General features: G+C 25.8%; 1 protein-coding gene across 1 annotated transcript in view; it reads right to left on the bottom strand.

Moving 5' to 3' along the window:
* Nucleotides 1-21979, bottom strand: part of LOC112600286 — a 50442-nt gene that overhangs the window by 13595 nt on the left and 14868 nt on the right. The window contains exon 2 of the mRNA XM_025347477.1: nucleotides 5688-5898. Coding sequence (XP_025203262.1) covers nucleotides 5688-5898 — 211 coding nt within the window. The remainder of the gene's footprint in view (nucleotides 1-5687; nucleotides 5899-21979) is intronic.

Here is a 21979-nt window from a genome sequence, read left to right as displayed (position 1 = left end):
TTGCGATTTTATTATTGCAACAGTTACTTACTATAACAAATAAATAGTAGGTATATCTACAGGTACATCTGTAAATTGAAATATGTATATAACCAATATATATATATATATATTATGTATTGTAGTTGTAATGGTACGTGTTTGCTGCAGTGTAATATTTACAAATTATGTATATAGTTCAATTATTGTTCTCTATAAGAACGATGACTTGACAAATTATTCGGTTCAGCTGTCTATATAAATGTGATCATTATATAATACATCCGTCTCGAATGTTAATATATATACACGTAGGGTAGGTACATAATGGAAACTTTAACGCCCAATATTTTGTCTGCCTATTCGCGGTTTGGTCTGGTGTTGAATGCATTTCCATACGATTCTCCGTCATAGACCGCAAAGTGTGTATTGTGTTCCTATATACATTATAGTAGGTACAGCGGGTTATTGACTGACATGTCAATCAGAGTGTATACCCGAGAGAAGTCAAGACGTCACGGATCGTCGGGCTTAACTGTGGCGGGCAGGATGCTGTAGCCGTGGACTGTCCCGAAGTAGACTGTAGAATATAATCTGCAGTTATTATTTTTTTATTATCGTCTTCGTCGCCATCACAGCTCATTGGGTTTCGGATATGCTTACATCCTAGTAATTCTGAGTAAATTGTTCGTGCGGCATGTGGGCGGCATGTGCGACTATAGATTCAATAGCTCACGCAATATTAATATTTTACAATAATAATATATTATATTATTTTCGTGAAAGACCGAAGATAATAAAGTGATATTGTGTTGTTGAAAACCACCGATAATAATAATGTTGAAAAAAAAATAAAATATTACAATATTAACCGTTATTAGTTAACTAATATAAATATTTAACTTATATTATAAATTATAATATTAATAATAATAATACTATCTTATACTATAATATAAATACCAAAAAAAGATGTGTGCGAATATATAGGTTTCTATATATTATATTCTGTATCAAACATGTAGACGATTTATGAAGTTGTAAAATTCGTAGAAGAAATTTTACTTTGCATATTTTTAGGTTTAGAGAATATTTAAATTATTTTTCATATTTTAGAACATAATGTAATATTATTTAAAAAAGTGATCATTTTTCATTTTCGGGAAAGGATTTTTTTTATTGCAGAAAAAAAAAATTATGAAATTGTTTTATTCAAATAAGTATTAACTTATTTGAAACGTTGAGATTTATTGTTTGTCTATCTTTATGGTTTAAAATTATTAATTATCTTGATTACTGATTTGGTCCCTCGGACTATGATTTGATTTGTTTAACCAAATAGTTTATCAAAAATTTAATATTGAAACAAAATTAACTAAAAAATATAACATAAACATAATAACTCAATTAAAAAAAAAAAGTTTTACTTTAAAGAACCTAAAAGTCCGCTATCTAAGTAATAACTATTCGTATATATTATAAGTTATTTTTATATAACCTATACAATATACATAAAAAGTACTCAGAATGCATATTATTAATATAATTTTTTAGTTTGGCTAAGTTTTATTTCAAACAAATTGAAAAACTAAATCCATTTATCACAACAAAAATTAGCATTCAAAAAAATATAATAAATAATAAGTAGGTTGAACCGGAAATGTTACTTGATAATAATTCGCATAGAATATATAATAGGTATTTGAGAGCTAAATAAAAAGAAAAATTGAAATACCTATACCTAAAATAAAACATGTTGAGTTTAAAATATAATAAGAGTTAACATTAATTGGAAAAATATTTTTGGGAATTTTGATTACTATCCAGTTTACTAGAGGCAATGCTAAGCTAGAATACACCTCGAACGACTTGAACTACTGCCTATTATAAAAATTAATAATCATTGTGTAAATCATCAATTACGTGTATCACGTGTAATAAAAATATTTTTCAGAAGTACCTACAGTATCAACGTATACTAATATACTATACAAAAAATTAGGTTACGGAATTTTATGTAATTAAAATGTAAAACTATGTACATAAATATTTAAGTATAACTTATGAAACAAACATTTAGTAAAACATGAAAAAATATGAAATATACAAACAATTTTATTCATTTCGTATAATTTATTAACCAGCTGTTCCTTGACAGCTGTGGAAAATCACAGTTATCTTTAAATACCAGAATATGATGTGTCGTCGATTTGGCCTTACAATATTATTACCTAAAATAACGTGTTTTACGTTGACTCATTAATATTTTAAAAACGTTATTCAAAGATGATATTTCCAAATTTTTGGCAATTGCTACAGTTAAAATTATTTTTTTATAATCTCTCGTGTTAGTCGATTTACGTATTGTATTTTTTTCTGTAGCTGATTTCATCATATTTATATTGATAATTTTGTTATGACGTACATTGTGCAGCATTTGCATAAAAATATTTAATTATATGAAGTTATTAATATTTTTCATAACATTGATCTTAAATGTATTTTTAGTTATTTAATCCTATGTTTAATCGATTTTTGTTACAAGAAGTGACTAACTTCTTTCAAGACGCTTTTTGTCCTGGTTTTTTTTCCGATTCCAATTATTCCGTATGAATTCTTATTAATATGTTTATCATGTGTACATTACACGTATATATATATATATATTTTATTTTAATTTTTTAATTTTATTAACTTGTTGACATGGTTATTATGTTATCGACTATTGTATAAGGTATAAATAATAACCACAAAAATCAATGAAAATACTTAAACACGTAAGCCATTTATTAAAGCTATATGTTGAATGGCGACTGTGATCCAATTGGAAATTCGATTAATAAAAATAAATGTGATTTTTGGAATCGCACTTACTATTATTTATTACAACTATTGTTAACGTAATAAATAATATTTTAATAAACTAATAAAGCACTAAAATGTTAAATTTAAATGTCTAAGAGAAATTTACTTCCAACTTAAAAGTTCAATTTCCGTTTTTAAAAGATACCTACTGACGAAATCAGAAGTCTTGTTTTATCATTTTTTTTTTTTTTTAATATTATCAATTATCATCCTAGACTAATTTTAATTTCAATATACATGATGAGTTTCGATATAATAATTTAACAGTGTAATAAAACACTTACCTATTTTAAAATAGAACGCAATTGGAACATAAAAAGGGAGGGGGGAAATTTTTGTTTTTCTAATTTTGAGATGAAATCGATGGTCTCCGATAGAAATTCATAAATACTTGTAATATTATTTCCGAAATGTTGTGTCCTCGGGTAGTGTTTCCCAGCGAAATGATTTACGATGGCGATGGGCGACTGTAATAGGTCTGAGGTGAATCTATTATATTTATATTATATTATATTCGAGTATACGACACACGCATTGACCGTGGACGACCTAAGGTACACTTGACAAGAAATAAACGCCGTACGTGCATATACAGGCATACTTGTCTAAAACATGCACATAGTACGTGTATATATTATAATGACAGTGCTCTAATGATTTTAAACTTACCATTGTATAGGTATATAGGCCGGTATATGTACCTATAACCTATTCGCCGTTACACGTATCACGCCGATCGACCGTCAAGCTTATATTGTTTTGTGTTGGATATTACATAGGTATGTTGTATACACGCAAGATAATTATAATATTACCCATACCGCGGAATGATGTTCTTTTTAACGGCAACTATCCCATAAGATATATTCGATGCACTCACTCGTTCCTATGTGCATGTAATTTTTTTTTAACGCCAGTCTTAACCACGGTACATAAAGTATACATAATTATGTATACAATGACATTATCCTCTTGATTTATTATTTGTTTAGAAGACCATTGAACCATATCGATACGTAAACGAAAATACCTATATAATGTTGTGTAGTCATCTCTATAACCACTATGAATACTAGTGCCTTAAGCTCAAGCATCCTTTAGAATTTAAACCAGATATGAGGTATTTTTTTACTTAGAATTGGATGTGCAGATGTGCTTAAATATAAATCAAGTAAATAAATAATTTGTTACATTCAAAAAAAAAAAATTATTATCATTTATAAATAGGTACCAATATACCAGTGTTTACAGCATAATAAACAATCATATTATAGCAAGATGAATATAAAATATCCAATTTGAATTATAAAGTAGGCATTTAAAATTAATTTTTACAATTAATTTTAATTTTATAACCTCTAACAGTCATATGGCTTTTTCCGTTAATAGGTATTAACAATGATTTGAAGTGAAAAATAACATTTTCACTTTAAATATTTATTTGGTAATTGTTAAATATGATTGTAACATAAAATTATTTATCGTTTTTCATACTATTTAATAGATAGCTAGTGCAAATCTATTTCAAAAACCATATTACTTTACAATTTTCTGTATTTTTAAACTATGAATTATTATCATTTAATCAAAACTTAATCGATTTCAAAATAATTTTCATTATCATTAAGTTATTCTATAAATAAACGACCATTTCCTAATGTTTAAAAAATTGTTTTTCAAAAAAATCAAAATAATTTAAATGCGTTTCTTGACGGCTATGTTTTTGTAAATGATGGTAAGAAAGTGACCTTTAATAGTTTAGTCAAATTGGTATTACATAAAAAAGGTTCTCTAAAATATTCATATTCAATTTTAAATTAGGGCAAAACCTATTGTAGTATAGAAAACCAAAAGACAAATAAACAAATATTTCCAAAGATAAAACCAAAGTTACTGTACAAAAATAACACTCTATGTACTATGTAGTAAGCGTGTAATCTTTTATGACTGTTACCGATATATTTTATATTATTATATGATGGGCCAACCGCGATACCTGTGTTGTGTGAATGATCTATTGATAAAAATATATTATGTTGCGTAAATTTTTTCTAAAAATCGGTTATTCCCACTAAACCGTTCATATTGTAAAATATTCTTTAATTTTATTTATAACCGAACAAACGTACCATAGATTTATAATAATTTATACGGTTTATATAACGTACTCATAACGTTAGGTATACCGTATACATATTCGTATTCCTGTAATAATATACATAGATGTAAAAAATTGTTGTACCTATTGTAATGAAGTATTCTCAAGAGACCATACTATTATGATTATGTATGTCCACTACGCAGATAATATATACTATATAGGTAATACCTTTAAGTTTCTATAGTTAATTTACTATTAAATTTCCATTTTTAAGAACTAAAAATCTATAAGTCTTTAGTATGATAATTCTTATTTTTATGTATATATATATATATTATATTTCAGTTTGTGAAAGAAAAAATTAAACTTCATAATTTAAATTTATTTTACATTAGATAATAATACATATTAAATTCATACTCAATTGTTAGTTTTTTAATATTCCACTTTATAATAGAACAAAGTAATTTGTAATTTGAATAAATTATTTTAATTGGCTTTTAATAGTGTACATATTATAATAAAATTCTGCTATAGTTTATATTATGTATATTATTTTTAATGCATTTAAAAATAATTCAGACATGTACTATTTTATATTTTGTAGAAAAGAAAATTCCATCGAAAAGATTTTTCACCATTAAATTACGAGAATACACTTATTCGTGTGTGTGTGTAATACATAAATATGACCTACAAAGTATATCTACGTATACTAATAGTTATTACTTATTAGACTTGCCTGCATTGGAAGCTCTTTTCATTTAAACACTTGTCCATACAACCAAACCGTGAAATAGCTTTGAAATGCTGTTTGGAAGTAACTTTTAGTTCCCCGTGAATTGTATCGAAACTCCATGACCGTTGGTTACACGACTTTGGTGTCCGGACACATATTTTCCGAGCAACTGTTGCGCTTTGTATTGGGTAATGCGATCGTTTCAACGGAAAATCTGAAATTTAAACATTAAATTGTAATTTTCAATCAATTTTTCTTCATTTGCATTAATAAAAATCAATGATTTATATGGAAAGTTACACTTAAGGTCAATTATACTTAAGCTGGTTGAGAAGGAATTTGTATTTTTTTTTACTTTAAAATTATCATAAAGCATCAGTGATTTGAGTCTACTTCTTTCAATACCTATGACTATTGTTAATAAAAGGTATTATTAATTTAATTTAGCAATTCTAATTAATCGTTTTTTTTTTGTATTATATATATCGGCTCCGATAATCCGATCAATAAATACGCTTGAAAAATAAGTCTAATGGATAAAATATTATACACTTTATCATTTACCTAAACAACAGTGAAGGAATGAAAACTATTTAAAAAGGATCAATCATGAAAATATTATCCATTGGTGTATAAACGAGTCCCATAAATAATTCTCAGTGAAATAATTGTAATATCTACGAAAAATATGCACCTATATAAGTACAGGTGCGAAGTGAAATGATGATTCACACGTTTGACCAACTAAATCATCTGGCCAAATTTTAAAATTTGATATTGAAACAATAAAACGGATGGAAGCAAAGCAACTCTTTATAGTATTATAATGTTATACTTTTACACGGATAATGCATTTCGCGGTGTGCATCAGAGACGACAAATTAATAGCATAGACTTGTACCGAATCCATTAATTAATTAGACAGTCACTACTGTGGAATTGTATACATAGTTATTCTATCGCTCGAATGGAAGTTTCTGCGTAAAATTCATGCCACTTTAACTGTTAACCGGAGCAAATTGATCCAATAACTGTATGTTTATATAATTCAATGATAAGTTTATACCAAATATATAGTCACCATTAATTACGTTTAAAAATTAAAACGCTATGATTTCGCGCTCTATATTTTTATAAATATTTTTAATGTCACTTTTTAAATTTTTTTTCTATAAAAAAATAATATTATAATATTACTAATAATACTCGATTTATGAGATTTCTCAAATTACCTTCTAATGCCTTCTATTGCAGGCTATCAAGAGTCATATTATCATGTAAATTATATATATATATAGCATTTACTTAACATAATAAATAAAACTATAAAGGGCACGCGTTTATACATATGTATAACATCGTACGGTTAATTATTGGTTAAAAAAAGAAAATACTATAGGAAAACACGCTTAAAAAAATGTTACTCCTATATACCTATATATTTTATAGTTTATTTAATTACCGTACTGTCCTTGTTTTTCAATTATTATTTTTTTAATTGGAAATGTCTGATAAATAATATTAAAACCACCTTAAAATAAAATAATCGATGTTGTCATAAAACAATAATACAAGATCCTGTTGGTGAAATTCTCCTCCAAAAATAAAATACCATTGACCTCCATAGTTTATTTTCATTAACAAAAAAAAAAAGAAAAGAACTTTTCTTTAACTTTCACACATTTTTATTTAACTAAAATCGCCATATGGCTATATAGTTCTATGACTATTTTACGACAAAATTCAAATCATATATTACTAAATTTTATATAATGATTATAATATCACATCAGGACTATCAGGTTAGTTTTCCTTCATATATTATATTAACTGGCAGTCCGACACCAATAACAACCTTAATTGCTGTGTTATATATTGAATAATATGACATTAATAATAGATAATCTATCGTAATTTTGATTTAGCATACAATTATTAAGATACACAGCAATGTTCATTCATCTTTAATTTAATATTTTCATTAACTTTACCATAAAAAAGTTTTGGCTAAAATTTAAAAAAAAAAAAATCAAATTTTCTAAATAGATATTAAACAACAAAAGTTATATCATTCCTAATATATATCAGACACTCATATTACTCTTGCACACATTTGTATACGAATAACGGCTAATATTTATTTTCTTTGAAACAAGTATTCATTTCTTTGTATATAGTACCAAAAAAAAAAAAAAAAAAAATAAATAAAATAAATATTATTATTGGTAAAATGTATTTCTAGTGATATTACAGTTAGTATAGTTAAATTAAGTATTACATTTTGACATTAATGATTTGTTAAAATATTGACGATAATACTTATGTATATTATTTATTTTATTCATTTAAAGTCATTGTTATAAAAAATAATAATATTTTATCAATATTTTAATATATAAATATTTTTATTTTTTATTTAATTTGTGTTTGATGTTTTCATAAAAACTTATTTAGAACAATATTGTCAACCAGAAAATTATATGCATAATAATATGGAAAAAATTTGATATTTTAATAATAATTAAATAAATATTATAGAAGTTTTTACAATTATTGGTATTCGGTATTTATTGACGAGCGTTTTTTTTAGTCATCATTCAAATACTTTTTCAAAGTATTAATATGATATTTTATTATTTATTTATCGTTTATATTCATCACAACTATAGTTTAATCCGATATCTACTATTTTATTATTCTTAGTATAATTTATACGTTCGGGTAAATCGATATAGGATATAAATATTTTAATAAATCTGTCCGTTGAATGTGTTTTATACACTCTTCACTCTTCAATAGCTATGTCACAGTTCATCACGTCAAAGTTAGCTACCTATATACTTGATAAATTTGACATTATTGTGAAAGCGTATTATAGTATAAGATTATGCATTTATTTACCTGTATATAAGTATACAAGTTTTCTATATATCTTAGTGTTTTGTTTAAAACATTTAAACTTATTTATTTATTTTGTGATTTTTTTTTCTTTAGTTTTGTAGATATTCAACATATATTGTATTAGGGGTTCACCCCTACCCCTCCAAAAAATAAAAAATATACATTATTTATATAAGTTCATGTAATATAAATTATTGTAAATTTTTTTAAGAACTCCCTCCGGATTCGTTTTGTATACGTGCCTGTATATTTATTATCATTCCGCATTCGTCAACTTACATATATATTTATATACATTTTTATTAATTTACTTTATGTAAAATTATATTATAAAAAAGTATATATAAGTAAAAGTTAGGTATTTACTTCAATTCCAATGCATAATAAAATATTATAAATCATCATACAATTGTATCACTAAATACGTAAACTTAATAATTTATTAACGTTTTCATTAAGAATTAAAATGAGATAAGTAAGAAGTTGGTAATGAAGTAATTAATTTATTTTCATAATCACTCCATTAAAATGAAATATAATTAAAAAAAACTTTCTTTATTTAGATTCCAGAATGCATTATGCAAATCGCTTTTTATTGCTACTTATGCTACCTATATCGTCCATAGGTAACTATAATAATCTGTATTTGTCTGGATGGCTGTATAACATTACATGCGTTTGGCATATTCTTCCGGAATTTTTACATTATTATTACTTTTTTTTTTATCATAACTATATTAAACCCACAGCAGATACCAGAGTAACATAAAACATCTTAAAATGTATATAAATACCTTTGCGAGTTACCATAGAAACCTCGTTAACATGGTACAGCGTTATTTTTATAATAATTTCTACTACTCTGAAATCCGACGTGGGTAATTTGCATATGGATACACCGTAATCACATAGATATATAAACATGCTACAAGTGCGGCTTTTTTCCTTATACACAGTACCGTAATTCGTAGATCAATATCGTTTATTATAATATATGTGTGCCTACCATTATATTTAAACCGGACATTCGTATTGGTCTTAGAACCTATTGAAAAGACAGTTGCTTATTATTATTATTTTTTTTTTCTATCGAATTTCATTAGTCTTTAAATTATCGTACTTAAAATCGATAGAATATTTATGTACCGCCCTGTAACGTACCTTTAATGGTAGTTATTTGAAGATTTCATCGATTCCACCAAACTTTTCTTTTATTAGAGGCGAAGGTATATTGATTTCGCCACTGAAGACTGTGCAAATACATCTAATCAACTCGTTGATCTTACTAATTTGAAGTCAGAAACTTAAGAAATTTAAGATTGCTGTACTATTTTCTTACCGAAAAAATGTCAAGCTATATATATGTAGGTAGATATGGATGGACCAGGAAAGTATGGACAAATACTAAAAACTTCCGAAAAAAAATTGTAAATCATAATTTTAAATTAATATAAACGCTATTGATAATAGTACTATAATTATTTATTATACTTATAATTTATAAAATAGGTAGTAGATAATTTGTATATTATCAAGCACATAAAAGTGTTAATCAAATATGTTCATTTCTATAATTTTCCTTTAATAATTAATTAATTCAAATTCTAATTTTTAGAATTTTTTATTATATTTAAGGACCATATTTCCAATTTTTTTTTTTAAGTATCCTGTGGGATGATTTAAAATTCTGTTTTTCAAATAAGAACCCTTCTTTTTACTGAAAATAATTTAGTGAATATTTTTTTATTTTAATTTACCTATATTTAAATTTACCTAATTCAAAATTCAAACGAGTAGATTTTCTTAGTTATTAAAATATTTATACTAAAAATAATAGTCTTTAAAAAGGTTTTACAAAAATATAAAATAAAAGTAATAGTGGATCTAATATTTATATACCTAATTCGAATAAGTTTATTTTTACGAATTATAAATTTTGATGGATTAATATTAATTAAAATATTTAAATTCGCCATACCTTGCATATCTTCTAAGCCCATTATCATAGGCTTATATTATCTTAGATATATAAAATTAAGTAACTATAAAAAGTATATGTTAAAATTTTAATTTCGACAATTCAAAATACTCAGAAAAATAATTTACATTAGAAAAAGGAGATTTTAAATATAAAAATAATAGTTTATTTTCCACAGGACATTCATTCCTCAAATAATATACAAAATAAAAAAACCTTAGAATTAAAAAATATAGTATTTAAAAGAATTTAAATGTTTTAAAAATCAGAATTTGAATTATAATTGTATTAATTGAAGAAATAAATTATTTTGTAATTGCAATGTAATATTGTATTATTATTACACGATTAGGTATATGGTATATTAATATTTAATGATTTATACTGAATATATATGTAGTTTAATTAATTAATATAGTTAAAGAGTAACCATTATAATGCATGATCACAGATCAAATTTGATAACAGGCGGAATCGATGGGTCCCCGTTATTTGTACTCGGAAATCAGCTGTGGTCTGTAACGTTGCCTACTGCACAAACAATGATATAATCATATAGATCATCGCATTCCTTATTCGCGGATATTGTCAAACGGTAATTATACCGTCTGTTATATTAAATAGCAAGGTTGGGATATGAATTATATACTATGTTCTCAGATTTTCGCGGTTTATTATATATAATATATATATTACATACGTATTATAGTCATTGCAATAATGATTTACTGACCGCATGTTTATTATAATTTATTGTACCTACATGATAGTTACTATTTACGATGTACATTAAATACAACGCAATAACATTATAATATATTTAGATATAGAAAACTTGTTCGATCGCGTGCTAACAGAGTATACAGTATATGTCTACGACCAGCCATACCCGTCTAGAAAACATCACTTGACAACTGATAATGAGTAATGACTATATATGCGATCATGCTTAGGTACCTACACATAATATTTAAATACGAAGTTTTATCATATATATATTATACATTGATTGTATTGTACATCCTATGTGTACGTACCTACATATATATGCAATAGAAAACTGTCACGTTATAAATTTCCCTTTTTTTTTTATTTTGTGCTAAATAATGAAAAATTCTCATCGACTTCTACAACAGCAACGTCGCATTTAGATGACAATATATTTCCATACCAGGTACCCACTATTATAATATTATTATATCTATTGTATATGCCTATAATATCGACCCATAATAAATTAATGGTCTACTGCGAATATGGTGCATGTTATTATGTAATATGATCGCGTTGTTATATTATGCATGGATTGAATGTACCTTGGTCAAAATATGAGTCTCGGAATAAATTGCAAAAAAATATTTAGACTATTTGGCTATTTATACCTATGTACTTCGTTTTTTGTACAAGTTGATAAATCGATATTATAGCCAGATGGTATATACCTAATTATTATTATTATTATAATTATAAAAGTGTAATTAAGCGATTAAAATGGTGTTGTGATTTTATTTAAGTAACTTATATTTACTAGAATAATAAATATCGTGTTAATCTCAAAAGATTTGAAGAAGAAACACTGAATATTTATAGATTTTTTTTAATCTGTATGGATTCGAATTGAGTGTTGCAAAATATTTGTGATGTGAAGGTCAATCGTAGAGGGTTCCCTTTTAATAAGTTTCAATAGCTCTTCTCTAAAATAATTTTCTTTTGTAACTATGTATGTACATACGAATATTAATTATTATTCGAGTTTAATATTATAATTTATGGTAGTGGTACTCATATTCAGTTGCCTACCTATAGTAATGTAAAAAGTAAAGGGAGTGCTTCCATTACCTTTTTTCTCCCCTTGAACTTCTAAAATAAAAAGCCGAAAATATTTACAATAAACTTAGGTTTTGGAGTTCCAATAACTTAAGATTAAAATTTCAAATTATTTCGTCGTTTAAAATTAGTAAAACTATAATTATATATGTTTTTGTATGTTAATAAACCCTCTAATGTATGTATATATTGCATTATTAGATAATGAAAAGGGTCTTAATATTATTGCATATTAATTCAATCCGATTTCATAAAACAGAATTTTATTTTGCATATTATATATAATTATTAATGTGTAATATTTTTTCATGAGTGTAATTTTTGATGTAAATAATATATTTTCGTTTCTCTCTTGCCTAATAATATATGCATCATAATTTAACTTAACTTTAAAGTACGTAAGTATGATAGGAACTTGGTTCTTATATGTATGATATATTCGAGCAATAAACAAATTTATGAAAGTTTGCTATTAAAATGTCTAGCTACGTCTCTATACTTATATTATGTATGACATACAATATATTATTATGTAGGTACCTATATAATATATAGAAATATTAACAATTTAGAACAATGTAAAGTATGTGTGATTTCCAAATTAGCTTAATTATATACATATTATTTTTATTATCGTTCTGGCGACTTAATAAATCTACACTGCAGATCAATCAATTTCGTACAATTTAGTCTTTATTGTTATTTGTTACTGCAGGAACAGTTATTGTCAGTCAATGTTATTTATAAAAATTTTTAAGACAGGTTTATCAAATAAAAATCCTCTCTGTACCGATTGCTGTGTAGCAATCAATATTAATACTGATTGCTGATTCATTTATACACCTACACCTGCATTATTTCGAAAATTTTAACTTTTTGAAAATATTATTTTTAGATAACTTTATAATTTTTTAAGTATTGTTACTTTTTTTTGAATGATTATATTATGTCATACCTACACTTTTTATTTCATATTCCAAAGCAAAATATTTTTTTGAACAAATAGTTGATTTATTATGAGTATTTAATGTTTTGATGAACAGAATTGTAGTGAATCATAATTTTATAGAATACTTCTGTTCTGCTCTATACTTCTCACATAAAGCTTTAAATACTAATAACTAAATAATTACTTGAAAATATCGAAATAGATGCTCCGAAAAATATTCTGCTTCAGAATATGAAATAAAAATGTATGCTGTCATTTAAAAATGTAAAAAACATAAAAATTGTAAAAAAAATTCTTTTTATAATTACATCAAATTAAGCAAAAAAAAAAAAAATTCAAAACAGTTTAAGCTTTTTGGAAATATAATTTTGGCCTAAAAATGGATCCTCTTAGACTATAAATGCGTACCTATATTATTTATTTTTAATAATAACGCTGCTGCTGTTGCTGCAGGTGCAGCGCGTGGACCACCTCTGCAGTTTACGCGTCGTGGAAAAAAAATTACGAATTCATTGACGATTGCACGCAGCCGCGGTAATGATATAATCACGAATTTTCACAGTGTCTGTGCACAATACCCCATCTCAATAATATACATATATATATAATCAACATTACCGCTGCCCGCAGTGTCCATCGACCATCGTGACCCACTTTTTACGGCAACATCTGTCACGTTGTTTTTTTTAACATTTTAACTGAATCGGATCTTATTTGAATAACGCACCGTGCACAATGAAGGTTTTTCTTCTTCACCGTCCATCTCTCTCTCTTTGTTTGGGTTTTTTCTATTTATAATATAGATTCGTGTTTACCTACATATATAAAAACCGTACTTGCAACAGCAGACTATATTATTATAACATATATTTTAACAGGCCTCGCGCGACGTTTATACATAATAAGTATATATAGCGGACGTGAACGCCCTTTCGGCCACAAGAATATAATATTTTAGAAAACACACGCGTGTTAGACTACACCGTTAACGCTATGGTTTCTCGTGCGTTTGTCTTAGGTCAGCCCAGCGGTCCTCGACACGTTTTCATCGCGTTTTTAGACCCGGTGACTAATTATCATGCATTACATGTAACGCTTACAGGTATTGTACGAGTGTTATATTATACATTTCCCGGACACGGGATGCTATGGGATATTATGGTTTCGGTGCAAATAGTATGCACACAGTCAACAGGTGCACGTGCACCTATAAATATACGCATAAATCCTGAAATGGACATTATATTCATTAAACTGGGTAATTCTATAAGTCATTCACGGGCGGGGAAGGGTAAGGGGTGTCTAATCGTAGATAATAAAGATATAGATGGGCAATGCCTAAGTATACCTTTGCTGTACACCGTAGAGAGTTGTTAGATTATGGAAAAGAACACTGTAGAGATATTACAATGGTTAGCAGTGATCAAATTATTGTTGCACCAGATAACAAGATTGGGCGTATATATTATTTGGAGTATGAGATTGTTGGTAAGATCGTGTATGCTATAAGCATATAAACGATAAGATGTGTGATTATTTTATAATTGTGCAATCGCATATTCGCATTCCTTGATTCCGTGATTATTTCTACATTAATAACTTTAGTGGTAACTAGCGTTCTCTTCCAACACTCATAAATATAATAATCAACCCATTTCTTTATTATATATTAGGATCAGACATCGAATAAAATAATAATATTTCATCAAAACTTCTTAGTTTTTTTTTTTTACATTATTACCCGCGTTTATAAGTATACACATTTTAAGGAAAACTAAAATTTATCTATAATTTATAAATATATGGGTACCTCTTATGGTCAAACGATTAAAAAATATTTAGTCATTAGAACTACAACACAATTACTTAATTTGTTAAGTATGAAAATATTTATTCAAAATATATACATATATTATACTTTATATAGAGGACCGATCTATTACCAAAGCCAAGACCCCTTATGATTTTTGAATACTAATACCTACATTATGTATTCAAAAATATTAATAATTATACACATGTAATGAAAAGTTGAAATTTTCTTGTATGGATTGTTGTTGTTGGTAACTACTCTGATGTACAGTAACTGGTAATAAGTGTATACTTCGTAATTGAATAAATGGCAGTTTTAATGTATGAATTAAATTTGAATTCAATGATATATCATTAGTAAGGCTAGGATAGTATAGGGTTTTGCATTTTTTTTAGAATTTACGGAATATAGCTTTTCAAGCACAAAATGTGATTTGGTCACCTACGAGTTCAAATATATAGTTTCTATTTTGCATTTTTTGTACTTTTTTTTAATTTGAGGTCATCTTTTAGCATTTTAAGGTCATTTTATATACTTTATTGAAATCTGGATAATATTTTTATAAATTTTCAAATAGATTTTTTAAATGGTCGTTATAAATGATTGTACAAACATATAAAAATATAACATCAAAATAAAATTGTAAACGTATTTTCTAAAAATATTTAATATTTCAAAACACCAATCGTTTGTATAATATTAAATATACTCGTTGGACTAACCGAGTAATAACCAATAATAATGTTTGATTAAGTGTTATCTTCATCATTTTATTATTAAATTTAAGTTAATATTACGAGTATAGGTAACTATATTTTTAATATAGGCTAACGGCGGTAGTTCGTACTAAAGACAAACCCAGAGAGAAAGATAATCCTGCAAGATGTTCACGTACAAAATATAACATACACGCGTATGTACAACATTGCACTGTATGTTAGGTAGGTATAAAATAAAATAAAAACGAACGAATCCACTAGAAATAATAATATATGAACGATTACAATGTTTTGAATAATAACACTCTTCGACAGTGTATATATGAAATGTTTTTTCCCACATAGTATACACCTTAACAAAAAATACGTGCAAGTTTTCACAAGCGTACATGAATAATTCATCAGATATTTGAAATCTAAAGCACTGCAAAATGCATAACGAAACATGAAACGTTTAAGTTATATCTTATACAACACAGTTATATGTTTACCTACTATGTACCTAGGTAAGTATTTAATATATTATTTCTGTAATCCTATCCTGGAATAATCGATTTACCGTTAACGTCATTATTTTAATTTGATTTGTTTTACTAAAAACGATTTTGTGTATACATAGGTATGATGAAAATCGAAGATTTGTACGGTTAGATCGATAAAATATGCGTAGATTGCAAAGAAGACAAAAAAAAAAAATGAATGTAAATACACATCACATCATCATTCGTGTATAAATGAGTTACCACTTCGTACTTACTAACAAAGCCTAATAACTATAGGAAAAGCTAGATTTTACTAATTTTACTTGGTAAAAGCTAATATCTTGGTTATAATTGAGATTTTACTAAAAATGTGTTGATGTTTTGTAAAAATCTGGAATTATAACAGTAAAAACTATGCATCAATAACAGAAAACGAATAAATGTTTTTACTGATAATTATTAAAAACGAAAAACTAAGTTTTGTATTAAATTGAACCTTAAATTTATTTTTAACGCAATATACTTATTTTTGCGAAAAAATTATAATTATACATAATTAAAACTAATTACTGATATTTATTTTGTTGTTCCCCTATAAATAATCTAAATTAATAAGTAGTCACCTATCAGTAATTCTCTTTAATGACATATAATAATTAATTACAATTTTCAAACAAAAGATAATTTGTATGCATTAATAACTTAAAAATAACTTAATTTTTGATTATAAGTAAAAATCATATCTTTTCTGTTATAAATCATTAATCAATAATTAATAATGCTTTTATTGAGTCATTAATGATATATATTCCATAGATTTTACAAAACATATTTATTTTTTATTAAAACTTAAAAGCATGATAAAATTAAACTTTTAATCTTCTACTAAAATATACGATTATTAATCAAATAATTTGCTACGTTTATTCATACTTAACCTGCTTCGTTAAAATAACGGTTTCTACGGATAATTGTATTTTTATTTTTTACCAATAAATGACTAATCAGTAAGAATATTCATAGATTTAAAAACGTTTTATAAGTTTTAACGTAACAATGTTAATCTTAGAATTAACTAATAAAACATAGATTTATCTAGAAATCGGGGAATTGTGCTTTGTCGGTACCTAATTCGAGTGTAGACGTTTATTAAAAAACTATCGACGAAACCTTATAGCAAAATCGGTTGATCGACAATTGACATAGATAAACGGTATGTCGGTATATAAAATAATACACCGATATATTATAAATTATAATTCATTATATTAAGAAACGTGCGAAACGTAGTTAAATAATAAAACCGTTTTGGTGCATAATTATCTATTAACATCCAACACGGCTGCTGTATACGCTTATACATTACTATTAATACCCGCAAAAACGGCCTAAATAACTTTATATTAATAACAGTTATACATAGTGATTCGACTAGTATGCTTACAAATATTTTTTAATTAAATATCTAATTAATTTATTCAAATTCTAATTTTTGGAAATTTTAACTTTAACTTTTAAGTAATTTCAATGTTACTTGAGAGTAACATTGATTTTTTTATACTGTTTTATGAATGTCCTGTAACGATACTAAATTCGTTTTTTAAAATGAGAATTGATTTTTTTCTGTAAATTATTAAGTTGTAGATGACTTTAGGCGCATATAAATTAAAAGTCAAAATAGAATTTTAAGTGTTATTTAACTTTTTAGGTATACTAAGAATCATAACCATAATAACAGGTCTAAAATATAAGATTATGATTTTAAAATGATAGTAATTGCTTAATGTTATATAATCGATATAAAATGTTATAATTTGTAAAATTTAATCCAATTGAATAAAGATTGCATTAAATATTACACGTTTTAAATTTTTGTAAAACAATTTTTAAGAACCATTGTTATTTAACAACTAATATATACATTTTAATAATTCAAAAATGCATTCAAATTATGATTTAGAGACATCAATACTTACAAAATAACCATCCGATTAATTGTTCACAAGAAAATGAGTGATTCTCATTTTAAAATAAAAAAATTGATATCACCAAAAAATCTACTTAACTGATATAAAAATCTAAATCGTTGAAAACATTTTTCTTAAATATATACTTAAAAATCACTGCAAAAAAACAGAGTTTTGAATTAATTAATAAGTACCAAATAACTAAAGAATAATGGGGATGAACATGCTTGGTCAATGCTTTAGAATTTTCCTATATAATACGGTCAATACGGATATAACATCATATAATGAATACATATATATATAGGTTATGCACGACGTATTAGACCTGAGTCTGCACCTATATCGTTGTGTTCATTTACGAGCGAACTGTACATTGATATAAATATATATACACGAAAACGATCATCTGCAGACGTGCGATGATTTTTGATATTTTCTTAACGTGCCACGGCGCGTACATGGTGTTGGTGCGTGTGTCATACAGAGTTCATTGTCTGAGTGTAATATGAGAAAAAAATTCCATCGTAACTGTGTCACCCGAAAATTATTTTTTAAACCTTTTGCTGCCGCGATGACGATTCGAAATCGCGTTTTGAATAGAAATATGATGCACATTCTTCAGCGGCGAACTGTACGATTACTGATGAGGTATGTATAGGTACAACATAATATATAACATATATATAAAAATTAATAATAAAAAAAAAATGTGATGCCATCACAATTGACATATAGTGTTGTGCAAACAATGAAGAGTGCCTACGATTATTACGAGTAAAATACTCGTGTATTGGTTCCTAATAACTAATAAACAGCCACATCGAGACCAACTAACTTGTAGCATTATTATTGTCAATTTTCACAAAAACATATTTTTTTACAAACTTCATTTTTGCGGTAAAAACGATTTATCAGACGAAACTCGATTACATTTTTTTTTTTTTTTTGACAAACAGTGGATTTAACCGCGTTATTAGATCAAAACATGATTTATCGATTTCAGAAGAATGTTTGAACGAAAATGAATCGTTTTTTATATGATATTAATATATCTATAATTAATATTATAATTTTTTTTTTTTAATTAGCGTAAACTGTAATTATCTTAATTAAATCGGAGTACTAGGCGTGATTTTTAATTTCCCATCGAAAAGTGTATAATGGTAATTCAGGTCATGTTCAAAACTCAATTTAAAAAAAAAAAAAAATACCTCTTAACAGATTTTATCAGTACTCTTTACTCAGTATATATAAAGTGAGAAAAGTTAATAATATAAAATAATAGACCTGTAAACTATGGAAGGAAGTTAATTATTATGTACTACTACTATATAGCAAGCACGTGTTCGCAAGTTCATGTCAAATGTCGGAATTGCGTGCGCGATCAATTTTATCTTATAAGGATTTGCATCGTTCGCATGTCGTACTGTTAGTGCAATAAAAGTATATAAATGCATATAAATAGTTCACAGATGTATACCGCCCATATACGAGTATGCATATGATTATTTTAATTGTAATTTGTTCAGAATGCCCCACCGTGTTTGTACTCATGTGTGACTTTTATTTGAAAATCTTATTTTTGAAAATAATATTAAGTAACTATAATAACTACCTATATTAGTCTGCAAAGTGCATGACAAAATTTATTTTACTTTTATTTTATATTTTGAAATTCTAAATGACCTATAAATACATGCATATGCCTAATAATAATTCTCTTATATCTCAAATTCTCAACAATTTAAAAAGTAGAAGAAAAAAATCATTTTATATGAAAACAATAATTTATATACCTACATAATACATAATAATGTTTATTATAAAATATAAATATACAATATAGTAGTACTAGCCACTTATTGATCTCGCTTTTGGGCCAGATATTATTTGAGTCTATTAACTGAAAGAGTTAATACGGTGAAAGCTATAAGAATAAAAATATATACAAAATATGTATTGTAAATTTTAATACAAAAAAATTATATTTGACTATAGACTAATAATATTATTCATTAGTATTTCTAAGGTACATATGTCCCATAATAACGATAACACCAAAAATACTTTATTTTCAATAATGTAATGAATACAAATTAATATACAAAAACTATCTTTTAAAATACTTAAGTACTTATTGATAAGTCGAAGAAATCGTATTAATTGTTAACTATAGAAATGCGATTAATTTAGGAAAATTAACTAAAAAACATGGAAATACAATATCCTTAAAAATACACAATGACCTTAACTATAGGTAGTGTGGTGAGTGCAATAGACGTATTTTTCTTCTTCAGTATTTCAAATACGTCTAAATACAGAACTGATCTATTATTAAACTAAATGGGTGAATGAGTCCATTAACCGCGAGTCCAATTAACGGCAATTACTGTGCTATCATTATTACCTATATATTGTTTAATAAATAATAATAAACAATGATAATAGTGTGCGACAAGTATGATAAACATTTTTAAAAATGTATTGAAAGAAAGTTATTTACTGGAAATAAACTGCTATTGTATGCTTGGTATGATTCCCAGATAGGCATCATGTATACATATTATTATAAAATGTATAACTTTAGTACAGCCCGTGATCGGTTTACTTTATATTTTATAATAACGACCGTATTTCTGAACATTTTTTACTTCATTTCCTGTGCGTTTGCATAGTTTAGATTAACCGTATATTGACAAAAGGTAAATCACTGCAGTATTAAGTGTACCTATAATACCTAAATAAGTTAATTAATACGATATATTTTCCTACACGATAGGAATGTAATCAAATCAAAATAAAGGATTACATTAACGGATGAAACTATGTATTAATGTCCGTGGCTTCATAAAAAGAACAAAATAAATATCTGATATTAAAGAAAAAAAACACTTGCAATGGATAAACAGGAACAAAAAATCACATAAAAATATGATGTGGGTGAGGAGGGAATAAGTTCAGAAGTCAACTTAACGGGAGATAATAAAAAATATTCATAAGTATTAAGTACAATATAATATGTTAGTACATTATTTATCCCATTTCTTATTAGTGGCGGGCGTTAAATTTGTTTAAGTAATTAAAGAACGGTGTAAACAGGTTCATGAAATAAATAATTGATAGCTTAAAATTAATCAAAATGTTTCAAAAATGTCATCATACATATCAAATATTATAATACGATAATACGTGTATAAAAGTTTCAAGTCTAAACGATTAATAATTTAAAACTATTATAGGGTAGGTTGGTTTATTAAAATTGTTATCTATCATTGAAATATCTTATTTCATCCAAATTTAAACGTCAAATGTCTATAAAAATAAGAAACTTGTGGCAATGTATTTTTAATATTTTTTAATAGCTTTGATAAAAATTTATAAAAAAACCTTGCATCAAACTTTAAAAGCTTTTTTACCAAGCAGATGTTTGATTAACACTATGTATAAAAGCAAAATTCAAATTTAAAATGTCAATAAAGAGTTAAAGTATTTTAAAATTTAAGCCATATATATGATAGGAAATATACATTTAGTGAAAATTTCAAAGGTATACGGTTTTTTGTTTTTTTTTGTTTTTAACCTACAATAAAAAAAAAATCGTTTTTTACACGTAAGTACGTCGTCATAATTTAAATTTCAAATGTTTATAAAAAATA

The sequence above is a fragment of the Melanaphis sacchari genome, unplaced genomic scaffold, assembly GCF_002803265.2.
Source record: "Melanaphis sacchari strain LSU unplaced genomic scaffold, SCAv2.0 Contig62_pilon_pilon, whole genome shotgun sequence".
NCBI lineage: Eukaryota > Metazoa > Arthropoda > Insecta > Hemiptera > Aphididae > Melanaphis > Melanaphis sacchari.
The sequence above is the reverse complement of the archived record's forward strand: the minus strand, read 5'-3'. Positions and strand labels throughout refer to the sequence as shown.